The sequence below is a fragment of the Pleurotus ostreatus genome (genome assembly GCF_014466165.1).
Source record: "Pleurotus ostreatus strain PC9 chromosome Unknown scaffold_2, whole genome shotgun sequence".
NCBI classification, from domain to species: domain Eukaryota; kingdom Fungi; phylum Basidiomycota; class Agaricomycetes; order Agaricales; family Pleurotaceae; genus Pleurotus; species Pleurotus ostreatus.
Window position 1 is genome coordinate 2,043,838 of NW_023503157.1, and position 21,969 is coordinate 2,065,806.

Here is a 21,969-nt window from a genome sequence, read left to right on the forward strand (position 1 = left end):
GCTGCAGCGACCGGAAATACATAAACAATATTAGCTTATCGAGCATCACTATGCTGCTCGTTTCCAGTGTCTTCGTTGGCCATACTATCTTCATCCATCCTCGCGAGTTCCTATTCGTCGCCGCTGATTGGCTGGTATGCTGCACGACCATCGTCACGTCGCGTGAGTCGGCTCACCCAATTACCTTGCTGTCGTTTTGGACTGGGAGGCGAAGAATATTGATCGATCGTCGCGGTTCTGGACATCAACGACGCCCTTTCGGATTCGTTGTCGAACTGTTCTTCCCGCGCATCTACGTTAAATGCTAAATTAGAGTTGACGCATGAGAATGAGGCGGGGGCTTGCCTTCGCCGAAGACGGCATCCATCTCTTCCAAAGGCACACCCTTTGTCTCGGGATACACTAGAGGACATGTTAAGATACAACCACTATCCAGTACTGAGATGCCCTACGGAAGTACACTACGACAGGACTTAGTAACTGGTAATTTCTATGGAAATCATCAAACGTACCAAGGACAAAACTGCATGCACAGAAAAATCCGTGCATAGGGTACAGACGCCATTTAATGACATCTTGAAGGTAGGGGGTGATTTCGCCAACCAGGAAGTTGAATGCCCAGTTAGTGGCAGTAGAGAGCGAGACACCCTTGGCACGGAAACTGAGTGGCATGATCTGAGTTGAGGTATGATGAGCAGTCGGTCAAAGTGGTGTGTTATGAACAAACCTCGGGAGGGTAGAGCCACGGTAGAGGTCCCCAACTGTTACATCGTTAAGCAAAGGTTAGGCTTCATCTCGAAGTCACATACCTATATCCGAAAGCAGCGTTGAAGATAATAACGCAAACTACCACAGCTTTGGCGGTTTGAGGAACGTCAATGTACATCCACCAGCCAGTAGCGACCAAGGCCATCGACATCTACGATTACATATCAAGTTTCATTCCCAAGGAATGTTGGCGTATGACTTACAATGACAGCTCCAGAAAGCAGGATAGCCCGGCGTCCCCAGCGATCGACTAGGTACCACCTGGAGATGAGTTAGTACATTTTCATAATGTCAGAGCCAAACCCACGGTGGCAATGTGCTCAGCACATATATGATTGAATTAATGCCAGTCATTAGGACCGCATCACGTCCAATCCATCCAGCCTCTGTTTATAGAATGAGAAACGTCGCCGACCATACCATTGACGGACAGCCCTACCTTCGAAGACTCGAGCTACACATCAATTGTGTCAGACGGGGATTAAGGGAATGGAAGTTTGACCACATACGGGCATAATAAGAAATGACTTGATTAAGCGTCAGTATTGGCAGCCTCGGGGTTAAACATAGGCGACATACCATTGATCCCATTCTGTAGGTTGGGTCAATATGATTCTCAAATCGGTGATTGAGTGAGCTCACAAGTTGGGCAAATGCCTGAGAAGACATAGCGAGCAGCACCCGACGCTTATATTTTCTCCACATAGTGGCGTAGGATCGATCTTCACCAGAATCGCGCTGCAACAGCTCAGCTCACGTAAACCTTCACTGGGCATGCATGATTACCTCTTCTTGAACTTTGTCTTTGATCTCTTGGAACTCGGCAAGAGCAATCTCGTTCGTGGGGTCACCTCCGTGTAGGTCGGCGATGACTTGCATGCCAGCAGTGTCTTTCCCGGTGTCAATGAGCCATCTAAGTAATTCATATGAGTCTGTGTAGCTTATTGAGAAGTGTTTCAAGTTTACCGAGGACTTTCTGGCATCAAGAGTGAACCACCCGCCAGAATGGCTCCAATGACACATTGAAGAAACAAAGGTATTCTCCAAGACAGGTCGGATTCGATGAAAGAGCAGAAATAGTCGGTCCACTAGTGTCCTTCAATCGGCATTACGTGCTCAGTTGAATGGAATAGTGCTTACAACTGAAGAAGCATAGCCGACGATGTTTCCTGTGAATTCCATACATGCTAGCGCGCCGCGCTAACGAATGAAGGGTCGGAACAGCCAAGCACAGGTGGAGCATCGCGACTTACATGATTGGGAGGGGATATCTCGCTTTGATAGATGGGTACAATTGTCCTAAGAGCAAAGAATGTCAGAGCCTAGTTGGACCGCCAGCGGTAAAGCATACGAGAGAAGGCCGACACCGAAGCCGCTAATGATTCTCCCTATGATCATGGTCCAAAACCCAAGCGTAAACGTTTGTATGGCGCCGCCCAATGTGAAGACCAGAGCGCCGATGAACAAAGTGCCCTTTCGACCTATGATGTCCCCCACCCTGCCAGCAGCGACGGAAGTGACTGCAATGCATTAGCGAATGACCTCTCGGAGGACGTGGATTTAGGACTGTACTCACTGAATGCACCAACTTCGAGTACAGCGACCATGGTCCCGACCTCTATTGGTCCTGGATGATTGAAATAGCTGGAGAAGTATGGTCCTGTGATGATTCCACTCATGACACTAGATTGCCTTCAGTGGTAAATACTCGCGGCGCCGTCAAGAAGCTCACCCTTGGTCATAGCCAAACTGTCGCCTTCTGTCAATCCTTTTCACGGTTTTATGTGCAGAACTCGCGAACACGCACCAGGAAGACACCCAAGCTAGCAAATATGGAAATGGCATAGAGCAGAGGCTGCCCGACGAGGCGGCTTCGAGCGAGACTGTTGCGGTGATCGTTCACCATGCTGCATTGGAGGTCGTGCGCTGCGGTGTGCTTGTGGAGTTGGACACGATGGTGGGCGTTGGAGACGAAGGTTGATCAGAGCGAATTGCAGTGGCGGCTATTAGCCGAACTCGGCCAACTCCAATCCATCAAGCGCCCGTCGCGGCCAAGGAATCAGGATTACCTCCACTGCCCAAATATCCCAAATATCCCATTATCGTCGCGCTGTGGCCTCGAAACATTTCGCTCATTTGGACCCCATTCTCACATTCTTGAATCGGCATGCCCGCGTCTGATGTTTCCCTATCCGACATGCACTCGGAGGCGTCAATAGACTCGGAGGAAGAGTACCTGCTCGCGCAACAAGAATGGGAAGAGAGTCTGCAACAACTGCAGCAGCTCGTAGGAGCATTGCTGCTGCCTTACTTTGGGAAATGGCTGGGCAGGCAGACGAGCCACTGGGGTACGTCTGCGCTTCGCTGCTACCTCCGCACCAGGCTATATGTGCAATTTGACAGCGTACGCAAGATATCTGCGTCTGGGCCTTGGAAAGGCTTTCTTCGGGCGGCACTGAAACTAGTTCAGCTACCATAAATACCCATTGTCGTTCGAGAACCAAGCCCCCTACTCCCAAATTCAATAAATGCTTCGATGCTCCTTGTGTATATCATGGAATTCTGACTGTGGGAAACTGTATATGAGACCTTTTCTCCCCGTACCACCACTCTGCGCCAAGTCGTTCTTTTCACAATGGGGGCCACCGTGGGGTCGAATTCAAGTAAATGGCTGCCGATGTATGAGCCGTAGTGCGGAGGCTCATGCAGACGCCCTTTCATCAACTCCGGAGTCCACACCAGAACCAGTGAAAAAGGAACCAGTCACATTCAAAGATATTGGCATTCGAAGATCAATATACAGGGCCCTTGATGTCGTGTTTCCAGCCATCAAGCATCCAACAGAAACGCAACAGCAATTCATCCCGGCGATTCTCAGTGGAAAAGATGTTCTGCTCAAGGATTCTACGGGTTCTGGAAAGTGAGTGGCGGGATCTACTCTTGATGTGCATTGACTGCATGTACATCAGGTCTTTCGGCATTTTGCTTGCTCTGTTGAACAAGCCTCGCTCCGAGTTTCCAGGCCTTCAGTCTACCATTACCAACCCGTCATCCATCACGTCCCTCCTCCTCGTACCCCATCGCGACCTCGCCTATCAGTTTATGCACTGGGTAGATCAACTAACTGCAGCACCGGGCGTCACTTCCCCTCGTTATGGTGGTGTGGTCGCCAAAGCCATTGTCAGAGACAAGCAAATCGAAATGGCCACGCGCATCTCCTCTTTACGTAGTGATCCGCCTCACGTCCTTATTGGGACGCCTCAGGCTCTGCTCGACGTGCACAACGAAGATCCCGCAGCTCTTCAGCTGTCCAATCTGTCGACCGTGGTCGTGGACGAAGTCGACTATCTGATAGAAACGGTCCCACTCAAAAGTGGCGGCAAAACCTTCTATAAGGCCTTCCTAAAAGCCAAGAAGAAGATCGACCGTCACCCAAGCCCCACACGTCAATTATTGGACATCATCTACGCCTCGAGGAAAAACAGAGCCGAGCAAGGACTTACAAGTACTCACGAAAATTTACCGCAATTAGTTATGTCAAGCGCTACACTCAGGAAGCATCTGGATCTTTTCTTGTTCAAAGAAGGTCGATGGCTTCGCAGGGATCAACTAGTCAAGATCAAGTGCTCAGACAAACAGCGAGTTTACGATATCGGCGCCATATCATCGATTTCTGGTGACATACTGCATTCTGTTCTCATTGTTGCTGGGAATGGAGATATTAAGAACATGGCTGACGCAACATCTCTTCCATTGATATCCCCTGGAGATGAGCCAGTCACACCCGAAGCTATATTTGACGATCAATCTCCTGCAATCGAATCCCAATCGGAAAGTACGTCCTCACTGTGATATCCGAGTGCCCCGAAATTCATTAGCCATTACAGAAGTCGTTGATTCACCATCACCATTCAATCCGGATGCCGTGGAGGCCATTGCTACCGCCTTTGCATTGGACGTTCCTTCTATTGCGCTGCTCGTTTTACCGGCCTCGTCTCCCGTGCACCGTGCTGTCTATGAGCTCAAACAGCTTGGGGTGAACGCGAAGGCACTCGACCTCACAGTATCCGACAAAGGCCGTTTGCATCTGCTTACCGGCGGGAAAACAGCGGAAGAAGCACCGACGTTGCTAGTGGCGACCCTTGCTAGCATACGCGGATTGGACTTGCCCTCTCTGACTCATGTGTTTATCCTTGGCATTCCAGAAGGACCTAAGGTAAATGGCCAGACCATCGACGCCTACCTGCACATTGCTGGTCGCGTCGGACGCTTTGGTAAAGGCGGAAGGGTCGTAACGGTCGTCGAGGCTCAGGATCCCGACGGGAGCCATGGTGTTGACGATGAGGCGAAGATGCGGCGAATATTCAGGGAGATCAAAGTAAAGCCGGTGCGCTTTGAGCATTTCGATTAGCCTGCTGCTTCACGGCGGGCCCGCGGAAGGATCGAGAGAGGACAGGCGTGTCCCGCAGAGTTTGAGCATAAAATGTCCTCGTTGCTTCGATTGTCGGCGAGGCTCGTTGTCACGGTGCTGTGTGTAGTAAACTCGTGGGATGGAAGGTGGAGAATAATATGATTACTCCAAGTGTTTAGAACAAGTCCAATCACAGTTTCGCTGGTTTTCAAACAAGCTATCGTTTCGCACGAGGACTTGAATTCTTGGGCGGGCGATTCTGCCCTTCTTAAGTCCTTGACCTCTGACTTCCACCATATATATACCCGCCGGTTGGCATTTACGTTTCTTCTCTCCCGCCCTTCATGTTCCCCCCACATGCAATGCGGTTTCTTATCCTCGCCTTCGTTCTCTTCGCCGGCCTGGTTTCAGCCCAGGACTCGCCGTCGCCGTCGCCCTCACCAAGCTCAGCATCGCCAACCGCAACCGGGCCCAGTCCTAGCCTTTCGCTTTCCTTGACGACCAGTACAGCGACCGTAATAACGACTACTCGCTCAGCAGGACAGAATGTACCCTTAACTTCCATGTCTACGACCGTGCTGAACGTAACGTACACTATCACTCCGACAGCTACCTCGTCTGCTGCTGCCGAATCATCGCCAACGCCAGAGCCGATAGTACTGGATACACGGGTCGACCCCGCCTTTGGGGTGCTGGGTGCAATTCTGATAATTACGGGTCTGCCGAGTGCGTTCTGGGGTCACAAGAACCGATGGTGCGTTACTCTGCCAGTCACTCGTTCTGGGCCTAATGACTGGACATAACCTAGGACTTCTTTCTTTCTAATTGGATTCTACACGCTCTCCCTTACCTGCTTCGTCCTCATCCTCAAGTTCGGTATCCTCCCAGCAGTGAACCCGCCCAGCAAGAGCTTGCGGGGCTACTTCGTGCTGGCTTGTTCCGTTGCCGGCATAGCAGGCGGTGGCGTAGCAATATTCTTCTGGAAGGCTTCAAAATACTTTATTGGCGCATGGGGTGGGTTCGCCTTTGGGTTGTGGATACAATGTTTCCACAACGGTGGTGTAATTGGTCAGATTGGATTCCGCTGGATTATGTACATTGGTATGGTGCCGATAACCATCCTTGTGCTGCCACGCATACTCATGGCTATATAGGATGCGGCGTGGTCGGATTTATCCTCTGCACTATTCCCAAGGTAGGCTCCAGCTAGCATCACACGGCGATTGCTTACCGATGCCGGTTTCTAGATCCACTACCACATTCTTCTGGTTTCAACCGCGTTCGTTGGGTCATCTGCGTTTATATTAGGGGTCGACTGCTATACTACTGCAGGACTTAAAGAGGTGCGCTACGTCATGTTCAGGGTCGGGGCGCATGCTCAGGGTGCACTTTCAGTTCTACATATGGAACCTGGGCTTTGGCTCGCTGTTTGTCAAGTTCACAAGCAATGGCATCCAGTTCCCGGTCACACAGACAATGCAGATCGAGCTCGGTCTCATTGGCGCGGTATCATTGATGGGGATTGCAGTCCAGCTTCGTATTCTTCGGGTTCTACAGCGCAAGTTGGAAGAAATCGCAGAGGAAGAACGTAAACGCGATGAAGAGCAGCAGGTTGAAGGGACTGATCGATTCAAGGACTTAATGACCGAACGAGAAGAATGGGAGCGAGAACACCCACCTCTTCCCAAGCATTTTCGCAACGAGAGCGGATTCTCCAGTACGCCGCTGATGAAGGATCAAGAAACGCCGGGGACTCCAGGCTCTGGCGATCATCGTGCTTCGTCTTTCACCCTCACTGATAGTCGCCCGCGTGCTCATTCTGGCGTGTCGGAGTTCTTCGCTGCGACGCCGGACGAAGACACTCGTCGATATCGCAGTCAAAGTCCTGGTGCCTTACCAGCTCTCGACTTGGGGTTCACTATTCAAGAAGATGTGCCTAGTAACTTTATTGCCGACGCCGACGCTCGAACAAAATCCCCCGCCTTGGATTTGAAGACCACCGCTCAGGAGCTCGAGGAACTGAGGAAAAAACAAGCGCTCTTGGCTGAAATCCATGAGTTGCGAAGATCAATCGACGTTCTGAAGAGTGACACGCCTGTGCCGTCTTCGTCATCCACGTCTCGCCACCCGTCCCTTTTGTCTAGACGTCAAAGCTTGGACGCTACGACACTTCTTCCTGGGCCTTCTCGATTACGTCCTCCGCGCGAGACTGATCCCCGCGGAAGAGTCCACTCGATGGAAATATCCCAACTTACTCAATCCTCCATGCTCGGCGAGTCTATTAGTCGGCCTACTAGTGCTCCTCTCAGAGACAACGATTGGGACGCCTATCTCCATGACCGTAAGCTTGTGCAGCCGCCGACTGGCGTTTCTCCGCCGATCGCAACGAGAAATGTGGCTGCCGCGGCTTCTCAGCGACTCCCAGTTCCTCCGGCCGTTGTAGAAGCTCTTGACCAGCGCAAGCGTCGTGAAAGTGCACTCGGTGTAGGAACCAGTTACGATCCTGACGATACACCTCTTGCTAGGCTAGCCCCCGCCAGAACGAACTCCACCGGTGGACATCTCCCTGTTTCCATTCTTCCCCCTAAGAAGCACACTCCCGAAATCCACGCGCCAACACCCCAACGACCGGACGCTCGTCGGACTCGAACCTTTGAAGAGCTTAACGAGCGTCATAGGGAGAAGCTGCATGATCTCCAGGCTCCATTGACTCAGGCGGAGAAGGAGCATGCAGAAGTCGAGGCCGCCAAGCAAAGGTGGGAGAGATCGAAAGCCTTTGAACGCGATGCAGTTGCGAAGCGGCAAGCGGAAAAGGCGGCGGTATTGGAGCAAAGGAGGAAGCATTCTGGAGACGAGCTACGACGGCCTGTTGCTACTACTCTTGAGGCTCGACCCAGACATTCGAGATCAGCCAGCGGCGATAAGCTCGCTGGTACGGGCTCGTCCGCCAAGCGGACTTCTACTATGAAAGTAGAGGACTGGCAAAAGCACCAGGATGCCGAAGTTGGAGTGCGCGGAGACAGAGGGGGCCATACAGGCTCCAGAGTTGCTAGGGGCGAAGCAGGTGTACCGTTCCCTGGTGGCAGCAAGCATCGGTGATTGAACGAATTCACGAACTGTTCCTTTTCTTGGGCACGTTTTTTATTTTGGCATTTTGGACTTCATAACATATCACAGCACGGACTATCATTAACACTCTCACCACGTACTATGCATTCGTTCGTTGTAGCACCCCAATTCTGTGGATTTTATTCACGTACACCAGTTCCTAGCGTACATTCATCATTCATAAGGCCAGCCTGCTTCTGGGCTAATTATTGTCTCATGACCCATCCCATTCTGGAAGCAGCCAGACGCACCCTGGAATTGAATGGCATTCCGTATATATAACGGATCGGGTGCACGCTCAGGAGCTCCTCATTGCAAAATGTCTTTGAGACGAACGTATACATCACCCCATCCTCTGACGACAAAAGCACTATCTCCAGCGTTGCGCCGCACAAATTCACATCATCACCTCGCGTCTTTGTCGTATGAAGTCCCCCCGCAACAATCACCACGTGTGATCAAGGAAGACCCGTTCAGTCTCTCGGGTTTCTTTCCAAGTGCATTGGCCGGTACTGAAGAGGATCGCGAGGAATGGAACTGGCTGAGCCCGGAGAGCGTAGAGCCAGCGACGAGCCCCGAGTCGTACAGCTTGAACGCTGATTATGCGGACTTGGTGGACAACATCGTGGCGCTGGATGTGAGTGGAGAAGAAGAATTGATGACTCGAACGATTGAGAAGGAAGACAAGTTGGGAATACTGTCACTGGGTGAGATTTGGATCCTTCGTGCCCGTTTGGTGTATATGAGTCTGATAGAATAGCACAGCACGAGTTCTGGGAGGCAGGGACGAGGAGTACAAGCAGGAGGACTACAGGATGTTCTCACCGTACCTAGACGACAACGACCCAGTCGACGACAACGCGCTCTACATGAACCTGTGCGCGCGCCGCGAGTCGCATTCCCGGGTACATTCTGGGGGGACAGAAACGCGGTTTGATGGGTTATTTTTCCCAAAACGAGGGATCGACGATACTGCAGAGGCGGAGCAGCAAAGTCTATTGGAGACAATGTTTTTAGGGCGCACTGTCTAGCGTACAAGTAACTTTGGCGTGTGGGAAAAACAGCGAGCCCCATCAGGCAGGACCACGCTGGGAACATGATCTTATCTGGGGACCCCGGAAACTGAGGACCGCGGTTCTTCTCACGGGCACAACCCCCGTGGGCTTGAGAGAGCAGCACGTGCCTCGGCGCGGATGGTGCCGAGTGTGGGAGTGGCTGGGGTACGGGGGGAAAAACCAAATAAAGGGAAGTTCACAGGCTTGCGTGAGAGTTTGGTTCCAACAAGATTCCCATCTGCCTTTTATTCAAAATGGATGGCTCCTTCGACGTCCGCGACTACATTGATGCTCCCCACCAAATGCCTGCACCAATAAATTCAGACCAGTCTCCTAAGCCCCCTGACCACCCGCCCTCGCACTCAAACTCCCGCTCGGCCACCCCGACAAACGCTGCGGTACGCTTCCCGTCTCTCTCTTCTCATCCATGTACTGAACCCGCCCTTAGCCCCCAAATATCACTCCCCCGCCCCCAGAGGCGCCGCAGACCGATGCGCCACCCCCAGCGGCGCCGTCACCAGCTGCTCCTCCCGCCGCCAGCCCCGACCCCGGTGCCTCCATCCAATCGCTTCTTGCATCCAAAAAAGATGCCGCGAGCAACGGACCACCAGCTCCGCCAGCCTGGAGTCCGCAACAACCCCTGCATGCACCGATGAATGGGCTGCCTGCAGTGAGTCGCATCAACGTTGCACCGTTTCCTGAACCGTAAACACAACGTTTATCTAGCCGCTGGCCCCCGGCAAGCGCAAGCTCGACGATAAGGACACGGAGGATCCACATCACAAAATTAGACGCATTGTTGGCGATCACGTATCCCAGGATCCCTCCAGAGTCATGCCAATGACCACTGTAATATGTCTCCATGCCGCGGTCGCACAAAAGTCCTACGGAAGTGAGAAGCGCTTCCTCTGCCCGCCCCCTGTTGTCCACATTGAAGGCCCTGTCTGGCACCTCCGATCACAGCAGTTGTCCATGTCCGTCGTATCTGAAAACGGTGAACGCTCCTTTGAACAAAAGGCGCCACTCGACAACAACATGACTGCCAGCTTCAAGTTCTTGCATGTCACTGGTACCGCCAAAGCGAAGAGCTTCCAGTTGTCCCTCGATGTCGCAGAACCCGCTCCCAACGCAACTGGCTCGGAAAGTAACGCGCTCCCAGGTCGAGTTTGGGCTTCTTTCGACTCTGCTCCCGTAACCATCATCTCCAAGCCATCCAAGAAGACTGCGAAGACGCGTAATATATCGTCCTGCATCCTTGCTGGGGGTCCCGTATCACTATTTAACAGGATCAATTCCCAAACTGTTCGCACCAAATATATGACTATAGATCACGCTCAGTTATGCGCGAGTAACGTCGCGTGGTCTGCCTTCAATGTCAATGTTGTTCGACGGCCTGACCAGGCGAATCTCATAGGTAAGTTCACGTGATCGAGTTTCATGCAATGTACTCACCTTTCGTGGGATTTTCAGGAGCCCCGCTGCCAGTCACTTATGGGTGTGAAATTGTGCTTTCGGATACACACTCAGGTATCGCCACATCGCCGCTCATTATTCGCAAAGTGGACAAGGGAAGGGTGTCGCCAGACGATGGAGGCCCAGTCAGCCAAATGCAAAAGATTGCCTTGCAGCGTGTAAATCCCGATGGCTCGAGGCACTATCTCTCCGCTGCGGGGCCGATACCAGTGCCCGGCACCCCCGGCGTGATCCCCCCACCGGCGCCTGGCATTTCCTCACACCCAGGCACCCACCCATTGCTATTCCAGTCTCCTCGCGTTCGAGAGGAGCTCAAAGACGGCGTCCGAATTATCTCGGACGAAGTTGATGATTATTTGTGCTGGACCATCGTTGGTATCTGTAAGTATCACTTTATACACTGCGAGTCTGAACATAGTGATTTACCATATTTTCTAGCCAAATTCCAATATACATTCTTTGATGCGTTTGGTCAGAACCAGACGATACCGGAAATGCCTATCACTCCATTCCCAACCCTTTTCACTGCTCCCGTGTATCGCCCCGCTAACAATGCCGTCGAATTGACCGTATCCAACTTCTTCTACGAGGATCCTAAAACACACGTACAGACGCCTCTAGATGTTTATCTGGGTAACTTGGGACCTTTACGCCATCGGGTGTATCAAGCTGCGACTCCTGGTCCCCTAACCAATATTGCACCTTTCGGTCAACCACTTGTAGGTGGTCCCCCTCCACCTGATGGTTCGAACCCAGCAGCAGGCGACCATGCCATGATGGCGGGACCCTCGGGCGCTGGCATGTCTCCACCACGATTTGTTCCCACTGGGCCACTACACACCATCGTTATCGTCGAGATGCCCCCACTAGCGGACGTGATAAAGGCATTGGAGGAAGACGCCCTTCCACCTAACCACGATCCCTCGAGGCCGCCAAGTAACGGCGAAGGCTCGCAGCCCCGTGAGGGCTCCAACGGCGCTTCACCTCCACATCCTTCGATCACTGGTAGAAGTCTTCCATTGCTATTTATCCGCGCGTACGACGGAGTTGGCTATCATTCTGGGCGAACAATAGCGTGCGAGAACGTATTCCAAAGCATGGACCTGTCAGCTGTACAGAACCCAGCCAATCCCTTGCCGGGAGGCATAGAACCTGGGTGGCTAGCCGCCGCCCAGGCTGCAGCTGCAGCAGAAGGTGGACTACATGGATGGACTCTCAGGGTAATGTAGGGCATTTCTGTGTTTTTGTTTTTCATTTCGCTGTATCGTGTACCGTGTCGTCTTTTGCTGTGAAGTGATTATTTTATTGAATATACTCTGGTTATTTTGCAAGACTGCCACGGTCGTTAATGTTAGATGCCAGCCAAGGATCTGATGAACGTTGGATGCTGGTTGATATAGAATCTTTACCCCATCAAAGACATTTCACGTTTGGGGCATCGATAAGGCAACCTACAAATACATGGCGTGGCGCTCCTTCCTCCCTTGAGCCTTATCCATAGCCACCTCTCTACCTCCGCTGTCCCATTTCTATAAATTTGCTGATTGCCTGGTAGGCCTTCACATATTGTCACCATTATACTCATCCTTCGACGCATGCTCTCTAGATCTTCCGTCCGCTCCAGCATGCCATACGCAGCCGACGGAATTCGTTCTCAATTAGAGTGGAACTCGACTCTGAGTCCCGCAAAGGCCCCAGTCACCACAGAGGCGACCAAGTTCCTTCGCAAGGTGTGTTTCACTGCAGATCGTGACCCAGTGGGTAGAGGCTGACAGTGGGCGCTCTGCAGACCGCCATTATCGCCACCATTGGCAAGCGCCATCTTATCTCCCCGCGTTGATGGGATAATAATGTGTCGGCGATACCTTTGTAGGCCCCAAGGTAAACTCCGTCGAGAAGCTTGCCGCCCTCAGACGCGCTGGTGTTAATGTCGGTAAGTTGCGTTTGTCCAATGTGCGATTGCAGAGGTGTTAATGAGTGGGCATGTAGTGCGCATGAACTTCTCGCATGGCTCGTATGAGTACCACCAGAGTGTCATCGATAACACTCGCAAGATGGTCGCAGGTTCGCGTCTGTAGGCATCTACGTGCACAGCACCTATTGATGGGCTTTCTGTTCATTGTTCAGCGGACCCTAATGGTCGCCCAGTCGCCATCGCGTTAGACACTGTGAGCCCCTCATCCCCTACAAGCCCTGCCCGTTTCGCTGACATTAGACCGCAGAAAGGGCCCGAGATCCGCACGGGGCTGATGAGGGACGGAATTGATGTTCGTCTCGGCGAATTGTTATCCTCTCTTCTCATCTCCTCATCTCCGTTATCGTCTTCCATAGAGCGCAATCCGTGCCGGCCACGAATTCATCATCTCGACCGACCCAAAATACAGCGAAATCTGCGACGACAAGGTGCTGTGGGTAGACTACGTGGGTTGTGTTTCCTCGGCGCGAGATTATGTGGCTGAATTATTCGCGATAGCAAAACCTTCCCAAAGTTACTGCGCCGGGGAAACTGATCTACGTCGACGACGGTTCGTTGCCGACTTGGTGCCTGGCTAACATTCAACTGACGGGTTGCTGGTTTGTCTAGGTATCTTGTCCTTACTGGTTCTGACCATCGACGGACCGAATGTCCACGTCCGTACCCTGAACAACGGAACCCTCTCTTCGCGTAAGGGTGTCAATCTCCCCAAGACTGAGGTCGATCTCCCTGCTTTGTCCGAGAAGGACAAGGCGGACTTGAAGTTCGGTGTCAAGAACGGCGTCGACATGATCTTTGCATCATTCATCCGCCGTGGTCAGGATGTCGTTGACATCCGTGAAGTCCTTGGCCCTGATGGTGCCAACATCAAAATCATCGTTAAGATCGAAAACGAACAGGGTGTTGAGAACTTTGACGAGATTCTGAAGGAGACGGACGGTGTTATGGTCGCTCGTGGCGACCTTGGCATTGAGATTCCTGCTAGTCAGGTATTCCTCGCCCAAAAGATGATGATTGCGAAATGCAACATGGCTGGCAAGCCTGTCATCGTCGCTACTCAAATGTTGGAGGTAAGCCACATTACTCTGACTTTCTTGATGTTGCTGACATTGATGTCTAGTCCATGACGGTACACATTCACCAAATGTTCACTGCAGTGGTAGACAACTGACGTTCTGTGCTAGTACAACCCCAGGCCTACTCGTGCCGAAATTAGCGACGTTGCTAACGCTGTCCTCGACGGGTCCGACTGTGTCATGTTGTCCGGTGAAACCGCCAAGGGCTCATACCCCATCGAATCTGGTGAGTATCTACCCCCGGCTGTTCAGTAGGATGCGCTGACATGGGTTATCTCAGTGTTGATGATGGCGGAGACATGTCTTCTTGCGGAGGCAGCCATTTGCTACCCTCCTCTGTACGACGAGCTACGAGCTTGCCAACCACGTCCTACCGCCACAGCAGAGACTGTCGCCATCGCCGCCGTCGCTGCTGCATCTGAGCAGGATGCTAGTGGTATTTTGGTCCTCTCTACGAGTGGTAACACCGCTCGTTTGGTCTCCAAGTACCGTCCTCGCGTCCCAATCCTTACTGGTAAGCTACTCAGCAATCAGTGATAACAAGGTCTTGATATCACGCCTGTAGTCACCCGCAACCAACAAACGTCGCGCCAAATCCACTTGCATCGCGGTTGCTATCCATTCTGGTACCCCGAGCCTCGTGGAATCCAGGAGCACCAATGGCAAACAGACGTGAGCTAATATATATATCTCCACTGCCGGCACCCTTACTGACAGATTCCGCCAGGTGGACAACCGTATTCGTTTTGGCCTGAGAAATGCGCTGGAGTTGGGTATCATCACTCCCGGATCGACCATCGTTGCGGTCCAAGGGTGGAAGGGCGGCCTCGGCCACACCAACACTCTCCGTATCCTCACCGTTCCTACTGACCCCGCTGACCTTGCCCTGCAACCATTGGGCTCGCAGTAAATGGACCGTCTTCTAGATAACAACCTTCGACTATGAAATGTACTTACTGAGTGACTGAGTAACCTGACCTGTACAGTACTTATATACAAATATCGCATCTGCATTTACTGTCTGCATTGCATCTGCATGAGTATTTTTTCGACTCTCACGAAAGTCACAAGTGCCATCAACGCCACAGCCACTTGCGGCTTGAATTGACCTGCGCTAAATATTGCGCAGCGCGTTAGCTCGTCGCGTATTTATCACTCTTCCACGACCTGGTCAGTCTCTTCAGCTCGCCAGCTGATGGTCTCGTCCGTGTACTTCCCAAATCCACGGCAAAATGGATTCCGCGACAAGGGCAGAAAATCAACGCTGCCGTCCTACTCTTCCGCTGTCCAGGAGAAATTAGAGCAACGGGCGTACAAGTCCTGGTGGATACCCGTCTTCCTCCCGCTGCCCGGAGTCCGAACACGTCGATTTCGCGTCTACATCCCCAATGCCACGCGGATACACCAGTCCAGCATTGCGCGTTTCGGTCGCAAACGTGGAACGCTGGTGTCATGCCTGGCTCTCATTTTCATCATTCTGACAACCTTCGCTTTCACGAAGCGGTTTGCGACCAAGTCAAAGCAATGGCCGACTGCTTTTGTGGGGCCATCATCTACTCTAGTGTTTCGCAGACGGGACTTGCAGCGGATATGGCAATGGGAGATTGCGAGCGGGCACCACCCCAGTCGGAAGGACAGTACGTGACCTAATCATCTCTTATGTGCACTCAGGAGCGTATGTATTGTAGTTCCTGATGGTATACGTCTGACGGTCGCGCCGGAGAATCCAGCACTTCCCCCTCGGAAAGGAACAATGCCTTCTCACCTGAAGCCGACGTCTGGTCCCGTTCAAGTGCACACCACCGGCGTAGGTCAGCGACGAATATATCTTGACATTCAAAGTCGACCGCCCAACGTCGCGTACCCCCCTCGACCGGTTCCAGGCAGTATTGCAGACCTGGACATTGTTATGGAGCATTGCGATTTCTCCGAGAAAAAGGTGCGTGCCAAAAATGAGGCATTTTTGCGCATTTCGTTGACCATTTTCATAGTATGTGCGCGACTGCCTTGAGGTACTGCGCGTGGGCGCTGGCCTAGACAATGGCAAACGGGTGAGGAGGGGCAAGATGGACGACTGGAAGTATATTTATGTGGAGCATGTTGCCAATGGTACATATGAGCCACCTCCAATTGAATTCGAACCCAGTGATACCGACGTATCCGACTCTGGACTCTCCAAGAAGCGGGGGGTAGATTGGGAAGCTTCGCCGATTGCCCTCCCTCCACCTTTGCCACATAGACCGTATCCTACGCTTCCCCAGGGCCCATGCGACGAAAACCATCCACGAATATTCCATATGTTCTGGACAGGCCCGTTCACCGACAAACCATACGTTTCCTTGCTTTCCTTCCTCTTTACCCAAAATCTCGGACTTGAAACACAAGACGATATATCCGATATAATATGTAAACCCCAACTATGGGTATGGATCAATCCTGGACCTGCCGCCGCTATACCCACTACATCAGCAACTCAAAGCCTCTTCGAAGAACTCAAACACAATCCATGGTCTTCACCTTTCCTCCATCCCCGATTCAAAGAAGCTATACACTTCAAGTTATGGAATACCACCGAGCAGTTGGATAGTATACCGGAGCTCAAGGACGAATGGAGAAACTACGACTTATTTGTCTCCGGAGGCGAGATATACAGCATTCCCCAGCGGAAACCGTCGAGTACGGAATCAGCTGCAGGGAAAACATCCTCTGAAGACGATCTCTTCAACCGTACCGGTTCCAAATCATCTCAAGAGTATGATCGACTGTCGGTCATCCTTTCTGATATGGCTCGTTTCGTTCTATGCCATCGATTTGGAGGAACATATCTTGACGCTGACACCATTTTCCTCCGGGACTGGGAAGATCTTTGGGGATGGAAGGGCGCGTTTGCCTACCGTTGGTCTCGTCTGCCCAAATACAACACAGCAGTCCTCCACCTTAACAAAGGGTCTGCCTTGGGCAAATTCCTCATACGTACGGCACTGAGAAATAATAACGACTTCCACCCAATGGTCGTGTATCGATACGCGAAGGAAGCTCATATGGAAGGACTCTTGCTCCGACTGCCAGACGCATTATTTGATCCCGCTTGGCTGAATACCGAAGACTATCAACGCGACCGGCCAACGCAACCTTACTTTACGGCGTTCGTTACTTCATCTTTTTCTTCCGTGCTATCTAAAACCCAAAAACTTTAAATAGTTTCCCGGACTTCTTCAGTACGTCTGGCGTATACAGCGCTCAACCACAAGCACTTGGCTTCGAAGGCTTCTTCCGAGGGAGTTATTCCTATCATTTCCACAATTCTTGGTACGCCCTCATGTCCATTGACTCTCAATATCTCTAACATAGGCACCAGGTGGACAGCGTTTGACGAAGCGCGCAACTGGCCAGACCTCGGTCCGAAGTTCAGCGCGGCCGAGCGTGCTGCACGAATTATAGCGAAAGCCAACGAAACAAGCCCCGACGAGGAGAGCGTCGCAGATGATAACAGAGATCTGAGCTGGGCCACAGTGCTCAAGAGAACATTTGAGGCTTACATCCGTGGCGAACGACCGAATATGTACGGAGAGTGGTTGCAGTGGTGATATTGTTGCCATCTATGTTTCCCTTTCCAGCCTACACAATCCACGGCGCGCGCCAGGGGGATACCTGGCTACGGCTTTAGTCAGCTCTGAACGCGCCCCACGTGCAACGACCCGATGTCGGATTGCGCTTGCACGTCCTTAACGAGAAGACACGAATATTAACCTTCTAATCTGATCATGGACCAATTATGGACTGCAGGACAGTATAGATGTGATCCAACCATTGTATAGGCCCTTAATTTACTCTGCACACTTTATTTCGCCAACCTCGCTTGAGCCTTGTTGACTGTCGCTTTCAGTGTCGCAATAACGCCCTCGGGATCTTGGGCCCCGAAGATAGCTGTTCCGGCTACGATGACATTGGAACCTGCGTACGCGCTCGAACGGTAAATCCGGGAATACTTAAGCAGCCCAACTTACCTGCGTCAGCACAGGCGTCTACGGTAGCAGGACCAACTCCGCCATCAACCTCTATGTCCTTGTCAGGGAATCGGGCACGAAGTTCGGTGACCTTGGGTAGGCATCTATCAAGAAATTTCTGTCCCCCTCGGCCTGGGTAGACTGTCATAACTAGAAGCATGTCAGCTGCTGCGGCTACATCGTCGGCCACGGCTGCGGAGGGGGTGTCCGGAGAGATCGCAACACCGGCCTTCATCCCCCTGCTGTGTATAGCCTCGATAATGGGTAGCGGATCGGCTGGAAATTTTCAGTTTTCGAATAACGCTTGGACAAAATTTACGCACAGGTAGCCTCAAGATGGAAACAGTATAGCGATCCGCCGGCGTCGGCGATGTCATTGACCCACTTTCGGAGGCCGTTAGCTGGCTCGAGGAGCAGAGATAACGCTCGGCGCACCTTCTCTGGCTGCGCGACCATCATATGGCAGTCCATGAAGATTCCTGGTACACCTTTGGAGACACAGGATAGCACAGGCGCCCCTGAGAACGGCTACAACTCTATCGGTGGACACTGTATTTCATTGAGATGCCTTACCCATGGTGATATTGGGCACAAAGTGTCTTGGATATAATCGGTCAGTAATCGCGGCACAGCCTACTGGAATAGCGCAATGGTCACCCATCCATAACATCTAATGTCCGATCGCTCAGCACCTAACTGCGGGCACAGAGCAGTGGACAGCGTACCCATATGAAGCCATTCTGCACCGCCCTTGATCATCCGCTTACATTCTGCGGTGAGCTGACCAAAGTCGGAAGCGAGTACTGAGGGAGAAATGATGGCTCGAGGCATGGATGAAGGGGTACGCTGCGGTAACTTGGCAAAGGGTAAAGTGATCGGTGCCTATATTTGAGAAATGGCGGTGATGCTCCACCCGTCCATATAAAGACAGGTATTTTCTGCCAGACAAATTATTCCCTCCGTCCCCACCCATCATGTTCGCAAAAGTCTTGACGCTCTCTGTTGCCTTCCTTGCCACTGTCGGTGCCGTCCCCCAGGAGAGAAGACAAAGTGAGTACATTTTTTGATGAAATTTAGGAATATATCCTAACTTTGCCAAAGTCGACAGTGTTTTCAACTCAATAACATCTGTAGCCGGGTCGGCATTTTCAGTGGGCACCGCAGGAGGTGAGTGAGGATGATTAAGTTGTGACTCCAACTTACGCTCTCCTGGTAGCTGCATCCGTTTTTGATGATGCAACTTCGTTTGGCGGCAGTGTGGCTGCAGACGCCACGAGCGTAGCTGGTTCCGTTTTCACCGATGCTACATCATTTGTTGGCAGCGTTGCCGGAGATGCTACGAGTGTAGCGGCTGGTGTATTCCAGACCGTTGTTTGTGCGTATTTCGTATGTCTGCTGCGATCGTTTACTGACGACTTCCTAAAGCCGGTGTACAGGGGGCGTATACCGTTGTCACCAGCGTCGGTGGCGAAGCCATTACTTTGACCAACGTTGGTGGTGAAGTCGTGACATTCGCGGGATCTGTCTATACCAGAGCAACCAGTGCCGCCGCATCGGCTGCTTCCAACATAAACTCTAATGCTGGTGTGGCCATCACCCCGCTACAGTTGTCGTCAACGGCCCTCGTCTGCACGTTTACAGTACTCCTCAGCGCGTTCAGCGGAACGGCCATGGTTCTATTTTTGTAGACGGCGCGAACTTTGAACAGTTGAAACTATCTTTATCGGACATCTATAAATGTACATCCCCGTAATGTGGACTACGCATAGGATAAATTATCAAATCAATATCACACAAAGTCGTTCATTATCAAGCTCAACGTGGAGTGGCTAAGAGCGTATACACCCCTCAAACATCTCGCGGCCTCACAGCCCGCTGGACCGTTGGTGATCGTCGTCTCAGCTGTAACCTGAAACAGCTCTCGCCCACATAAACGTTACAAACGGGGAGCACCATGCTTCGCTTTTATCAGCACATGATGGTCTCCAAGTGTTCCACTACACTTACCCTTACTATTGGGAGGCGAGGAGCTGCAAGGACAGCCTGTAACCCCTTGGCGACTCAAGATCGTATAAATACCCCTCCTTATCCATGTAGATTCCTTGCGCTGGTAGCCTCCCACACACGAATTCATTCACGACCAATCTTCACGTTAGCTCGTCCTTTCTTTGCATTCTCTTTTTACGACCTTCTACGACAATTAACGAATCAGAAATCGATATGATGTCCAAGCTCTTCACCTGCTTCTTCGTCTTCTCCGCTCTGGTTCTTGCGATCAACGCAATCCAGCTCGATGGAGCCACTAATGATCTGGAACGCAGAAAGTGTGAGTGCATCCCGGAAAGTACTTGTGAGCTTGATACTAAAGCAAACTCCAGCAACTGCTGAGACCATCGTTGATTTGATTGACGACATAAAAAAGGCGAAGAAGAATTCTGGCAGCGACGACGACGACGACATCTTCAGCAACCTCTTCGATGATGATGACGACGTCCCCCAGGGTTTCTTCACCACCGTAACCAGTGCGTATTCCAGAGCTTCGTACTTTCTTTGCAGCGGAGAAGTTGACGCGTGAGCCTAATAGATGTGGGAGGCTCGACAGCCACAATAGTAACACGCAGCGGAGGTCCAGCAATTACACTGGCCGCACAAGGAAAGACAACTACTTTCGGTGGCTCAACTTGGACAGTCCCCACCGCAACGCCGACAAGTACATCTTCTGGTTCAACGTCTGCTAAATCTACCACCACTTTGTCAGGATTCACCACAATTTATACTTGTAAGCACATACCACGAAGGAGGTAGATGGCCTGTTTAAGTTATTTTTGCAGCACTCGACAAGCACGCGGCCACAATTGTTTCGAATGTGGGCGGCGCCGCGATCACCCTGACTTCGTCGAAGGGAACAACCACCACGTTCGGCGGATCAACATACACCATCGCTACCCATGTCCTCGCAGCATCGGCGTAAGCATACGAGTTTCACCTTCATGTTACAGCACATTGATAGTTTCCGCTAACGCAGGTCCAAATCAAACGCCGCTGGAGCCTCCATACAACCAGTGTCCGTCACAAGGGCTGCTCTTGGTGGTGTTTTAACTGTTGTCGCGAGTATCGCCGTTGGGGCTATGATTGTGTTGTAAGACTCGTAAAGAGTAGTTTGTAGAGTTAGGACGCAGCTGGCCTGTGTGTTATCGTGACGAACTACGGTTGAAATGTAATTGTATGGGTTACGCAATTGCCAGTGTGAACGACACTACACCTAGGGTGTGTCCAAGGTCCCGCCAGGGGTCTAGAGTCCACTAGACCAGCCGAGTAACTTCTGCCTCGGATGCGGACGGTGGATGAAACTGACGACTTGCTCACGACTCGTAAGGGAGAACTGGCCAAACGGATGATATTAACCAGTAACTAGTAGAGGACAAAGTAGTTTCCGGCGGAAAGGCCTTCTTGAATCGTCTAAGCTTCAGCTTCCATATCTTTGTTGGTCTTGAGAGAAAAGTCAGGAATCGCGGATAGCCATGAACAGTGTTACGCACATGAGGATTGTAGAAAAGGGTGTTCATTCCCCAGGGGAAGGGCTTGACTCTCCTGTTCATGTACTCGAAGGCAGGGACTTCGGGAAGGTGCCCGCCGTTCTCGGCCTTGCGATGCTCTTCGTGGGCGGCATGTTCAGCCTCAGCGTTGTAGACCCAGGCTACGCAGACAGCCACTGCGGTCAAAATATGAGTGTCCGCATGTGGTACCTTGAAGGCATCTTATAACAAACCTGCGGGGAAGCACCCGTAGAAGCTAAATATTACACGATAAGATGCATTCTTTCAACGACTAATCTCAGCTATGCATACCTTATTTTACGCCAAAGGTCGGTGGTGCCTGCGATGAACACCTTCAATAAGAAATCAAGGTACTCCAAATCTATAAACCCGCACCTGCTGCATGGTGTTCAATAGCAGCCTGCTCAGCAGCGAAGCTACCAGATCCCTGGGCAGCAGAGTAGGCACGAGATTTGGTTGCGCGGGTTGCGCGCAGCGTCGAGCGCAGAACGTTGCGGGCGAGGAAGGACATGGAGTTGGTGGTTTGGATTCAAGTGCAG

At 51.9% G+C, this 21,969-nt stretch overlaps 12 protein-coding genes across 12 annotated transcripts; 9 read left to right on the forward strand and 3 right to left on the reverse strand.

Moving 5' to 3' along the window:
* Positions 1-304: 304 nt before the first annotated feature.
* PC9H_003532 (uncharacterized protein) lies at positions 305-2,674 on the reverse strand (the record flags this gene model as incomplete). Its single annotated transcript, XM_036773125.1, has 18 exons — positions 305-402; positions 513-675; positions 728-761; positions 810-919; positions 972-1,029; positions 1,076-1,154; positions 1,208-1,222; positions 1,278-1,295; positions 1,348-1,360; positions 1,411-1,506; positions 1,555-1,681; positions 1,735-1,856; positions 1,909-1,968; positions 2,022-2,067; positions 2,120-2,288; positions 2,345-2,451; positions 2,501-2,517; positions 2,576-2,674. 18 exons carry the CDS (start codon positions 2,672-2,674, stop codon positions 305-307), a joined length of 1,431 nt encoding a protein of 476 aa, XP_036634598.1.
* A 261-nt stretch (positions 2,675-2,935) lies between these two features.
* Positions 2,936-3,247, forward strand: PC9H_003533 (uncharacterized protein; the record flags this gene model as incomplete). Its single annotated transcript, XM_036773126.1, has 1 exon — positions 2,936-3,247. The coding sequence occupies one exon, from the start codon at positions 2,936-2,938 to the stop codon at positions 3,245-3,247; it is 312 nt and encodes a 103-aa protein (XP_036634599.1).
* A 49-nt stretch (positions 3,248-3,296) lies between these two features.
* On the forward strand, positions 3,297-5,179 carry PC9H_003534 (uncharacterized protein; the record flags this gene model as incomplete). Its single annotated transcript, XM_036773127.1, has 3 exons — positions 3,297-3,688; positions 3,738-4,603; positions 4,656-5,179. 3 exons carry the CDS (start codon positions 3,297-3,299, stop codon positions 5,177-5,179), a joined length of 1,782 nt encoding a protein of 593 aa, XP_036634600.1.
* A 344-nt stretch (positions 5,180-5,523) lies between these two features.
* Positions 5,524-8,278, forward strand: PC9H_003535 (uncharacterized protein; the record flags this gene model as incomplete). The annotated part of the gene is made up of 5 exons (XM_036773128.1): positions 5,524-5,933; positions 5,988-6,280; positions 6,334-6,374; positions 6,427-6,522; positions 6,575-8,278. 5 exons carry the CDS (start codon positions 5,524-5,526, stop codon positions 8,276-8,278), a joined length of 2,544 nt encoding a protein of 847 aa, XP_036634601.1.
* Positions 8,279-8,606: 328 nt separating this feature from the next.
* PC9H_003536 (uncharacterized protein) lies at positions 8,607-9,318 on the forward strand (the record flags this gene model as incomplete). The annotated part of the gene is made up of 2 exons (XM_036773129.1): positions 8,607-8,994; positions 9,053-9,318. The coding sequence occupies 2 exons, from the start codon at positions 8,607-8,609 to the stop codon at positions 9,316-9,318; spliced, it is 654 nt and encodes a 217-aa protein (XP_036634602.1).
* A 278-nt stretch (positions 9,319-9,596) lies between these two features.
* Positions 9,597-12,044, forward strand: PC9H_003537 (uncharacterized protein; the record flags this gene model as incomplete). The annotated part of the gene is made up of 5 exons (XM_036773130.1): positions 9,597-9,740; positions 9,791-10,012; positions 10,069-10,756; positions 10,813-11,196; positions 11,254-12,044. 5 exons carry the CDS (start codon positions 9,597-9,599, stop codon positions 12,042-12,044), a joined length of 2,229 nt encoding a protein of 742 aa, XP_036634603.1.
* A 396-nt stretch (positions 12,045-12,440) lies between these two features.
* Positions 12,441-14,776, forward strand: PYK1 (Pyruvate kinase; the record flags this gene model as incomplete). The annotated part of the gene is made up of 13 exons (XM_036773131.1): positions 12,441-12,545; positions 12,605-12,626; positions 12,689-12,748; positions 12,805-12,879; positions 12,943-12,983; positions 13,038-13,082; positions 13,147-13,236; positions 13,289-13,340; positions 13,400-13,860; positions 13,975-14,092; positions 14,147-14,380; positions 14,432-14,538; positions 14,594-14,776. 13 exons carry the CDS (start codon positions 12,441-12,443, stop codon positions 14,774-14,776), a joined length of 1,593 nt encoding a protein of 530 aa, XP_036634604.1.
* Positions 14,777-15,061: 285 nt separating this feature from the next.
* On the forward strand, positions 15,062-17,453 carry PC9H_003539 (uncharacterized protein; the record flags this gene model as incomplete). The annotated part of the gene is made up of 5 exons (XM_036773132.1): positions 15,062-15,503; positions 15,555-15,805; positions 15,858-17,011; positions 17,068-17,175; positions 17,225-17,453. The coding sequence occupies 5 exons, from the start codon at positions 15,062-15,064 to the stop codon at positions 17,451-17,453; spliced, it is 2,184 nt and encodes a 727-aa protein (XP_036634605.1).
* A 254-nt stretch (positions 17,454-17,707) lies between these two features.
* RPE1 (RIBULOSE-phosphate 3-epimerase) lies at positions 17,708-18,704 on the reverse strand (the record flags this gene model as incomplete). The annotated part of the gene is made up of 6 exons (XM_036773133.1): positions 17,708-17,820; positions 17,874-18,149; positions 18,197-18,257; positions 18,309-18,391; positions 18,447-18,472; positions 18,580-18,704. 6 exons carry the CDS (start codon positions 18,702-18,704, stop codon positions 17,708-17,710), a joined length of 684 nt encoding a protein of 227 aa, XP_036634606.1.
* A 143-nt stretch (positions 18,705-18,847) lies between these two features.
* PC9H_003541 (uncharacterized protein) lies at positions 18,848-19,561 on the forward strand (the record flags this gene model as incomplete). Its single annotated transcript, XM_036773134.1, has 4 exons — positions 18,848-18,923; positions 18,975-19,040; positions 19,090-19,248; positions 19,299-19,561. The coding sequence occupies 4 exons, from the start codon at positions 18,848-18,850 to the stop codon at positions 19,559-19,561; spliced, it is 564 nt and encodes a 187-aa protein (XP_036634607.1).
* A 535-nt stretch (positions 19,562-20,096) lies between these two features.
* On the forward strand, positions 20,097-21,016 carry PC9H_003542 (uncharacterized protein; the record flags this gene model as incomplete). Its single annotated transcript, XM_036773135.1, has 5 exons — positions 20,097-20,199; positions 20,252-20,395; positions 20,458-20,652; positions 20,705-20,840; positions 20,899-21,016. The coding sequence occupies 5 exons, from the start codon at positions 20,097-20,099 to the stop codon at positions 21,014-21,016; spliced, it is 696 nt and encodes a 231-aa protein (XP_036634608.1).
* Positions 21,017-21,332: 316 nt separating this feature from the next.
* Positions 21,333-21,941, reverse strand: COX13 (Cytochrome c oxidase subunit 6A, mitochondrial; the record flags this gene model as incomplete). The annotated part of the gene is made up of 5 exons (XM_036773136.1): positions 21,333-21,362; positions 21,413-21,585; positions 21,643-21,665; positions 21,722-21,749; positions 21,806-21,941. 5 exons carry the CDS (start codon positions 21,939-21,941, stop codon positions 21,333-21,335), a joined length of 390 nt encoding a protein of 129 aa, XP_036634609.1.
* Positions 21,942-21,969: the final 28 nt, after the last annotated feature.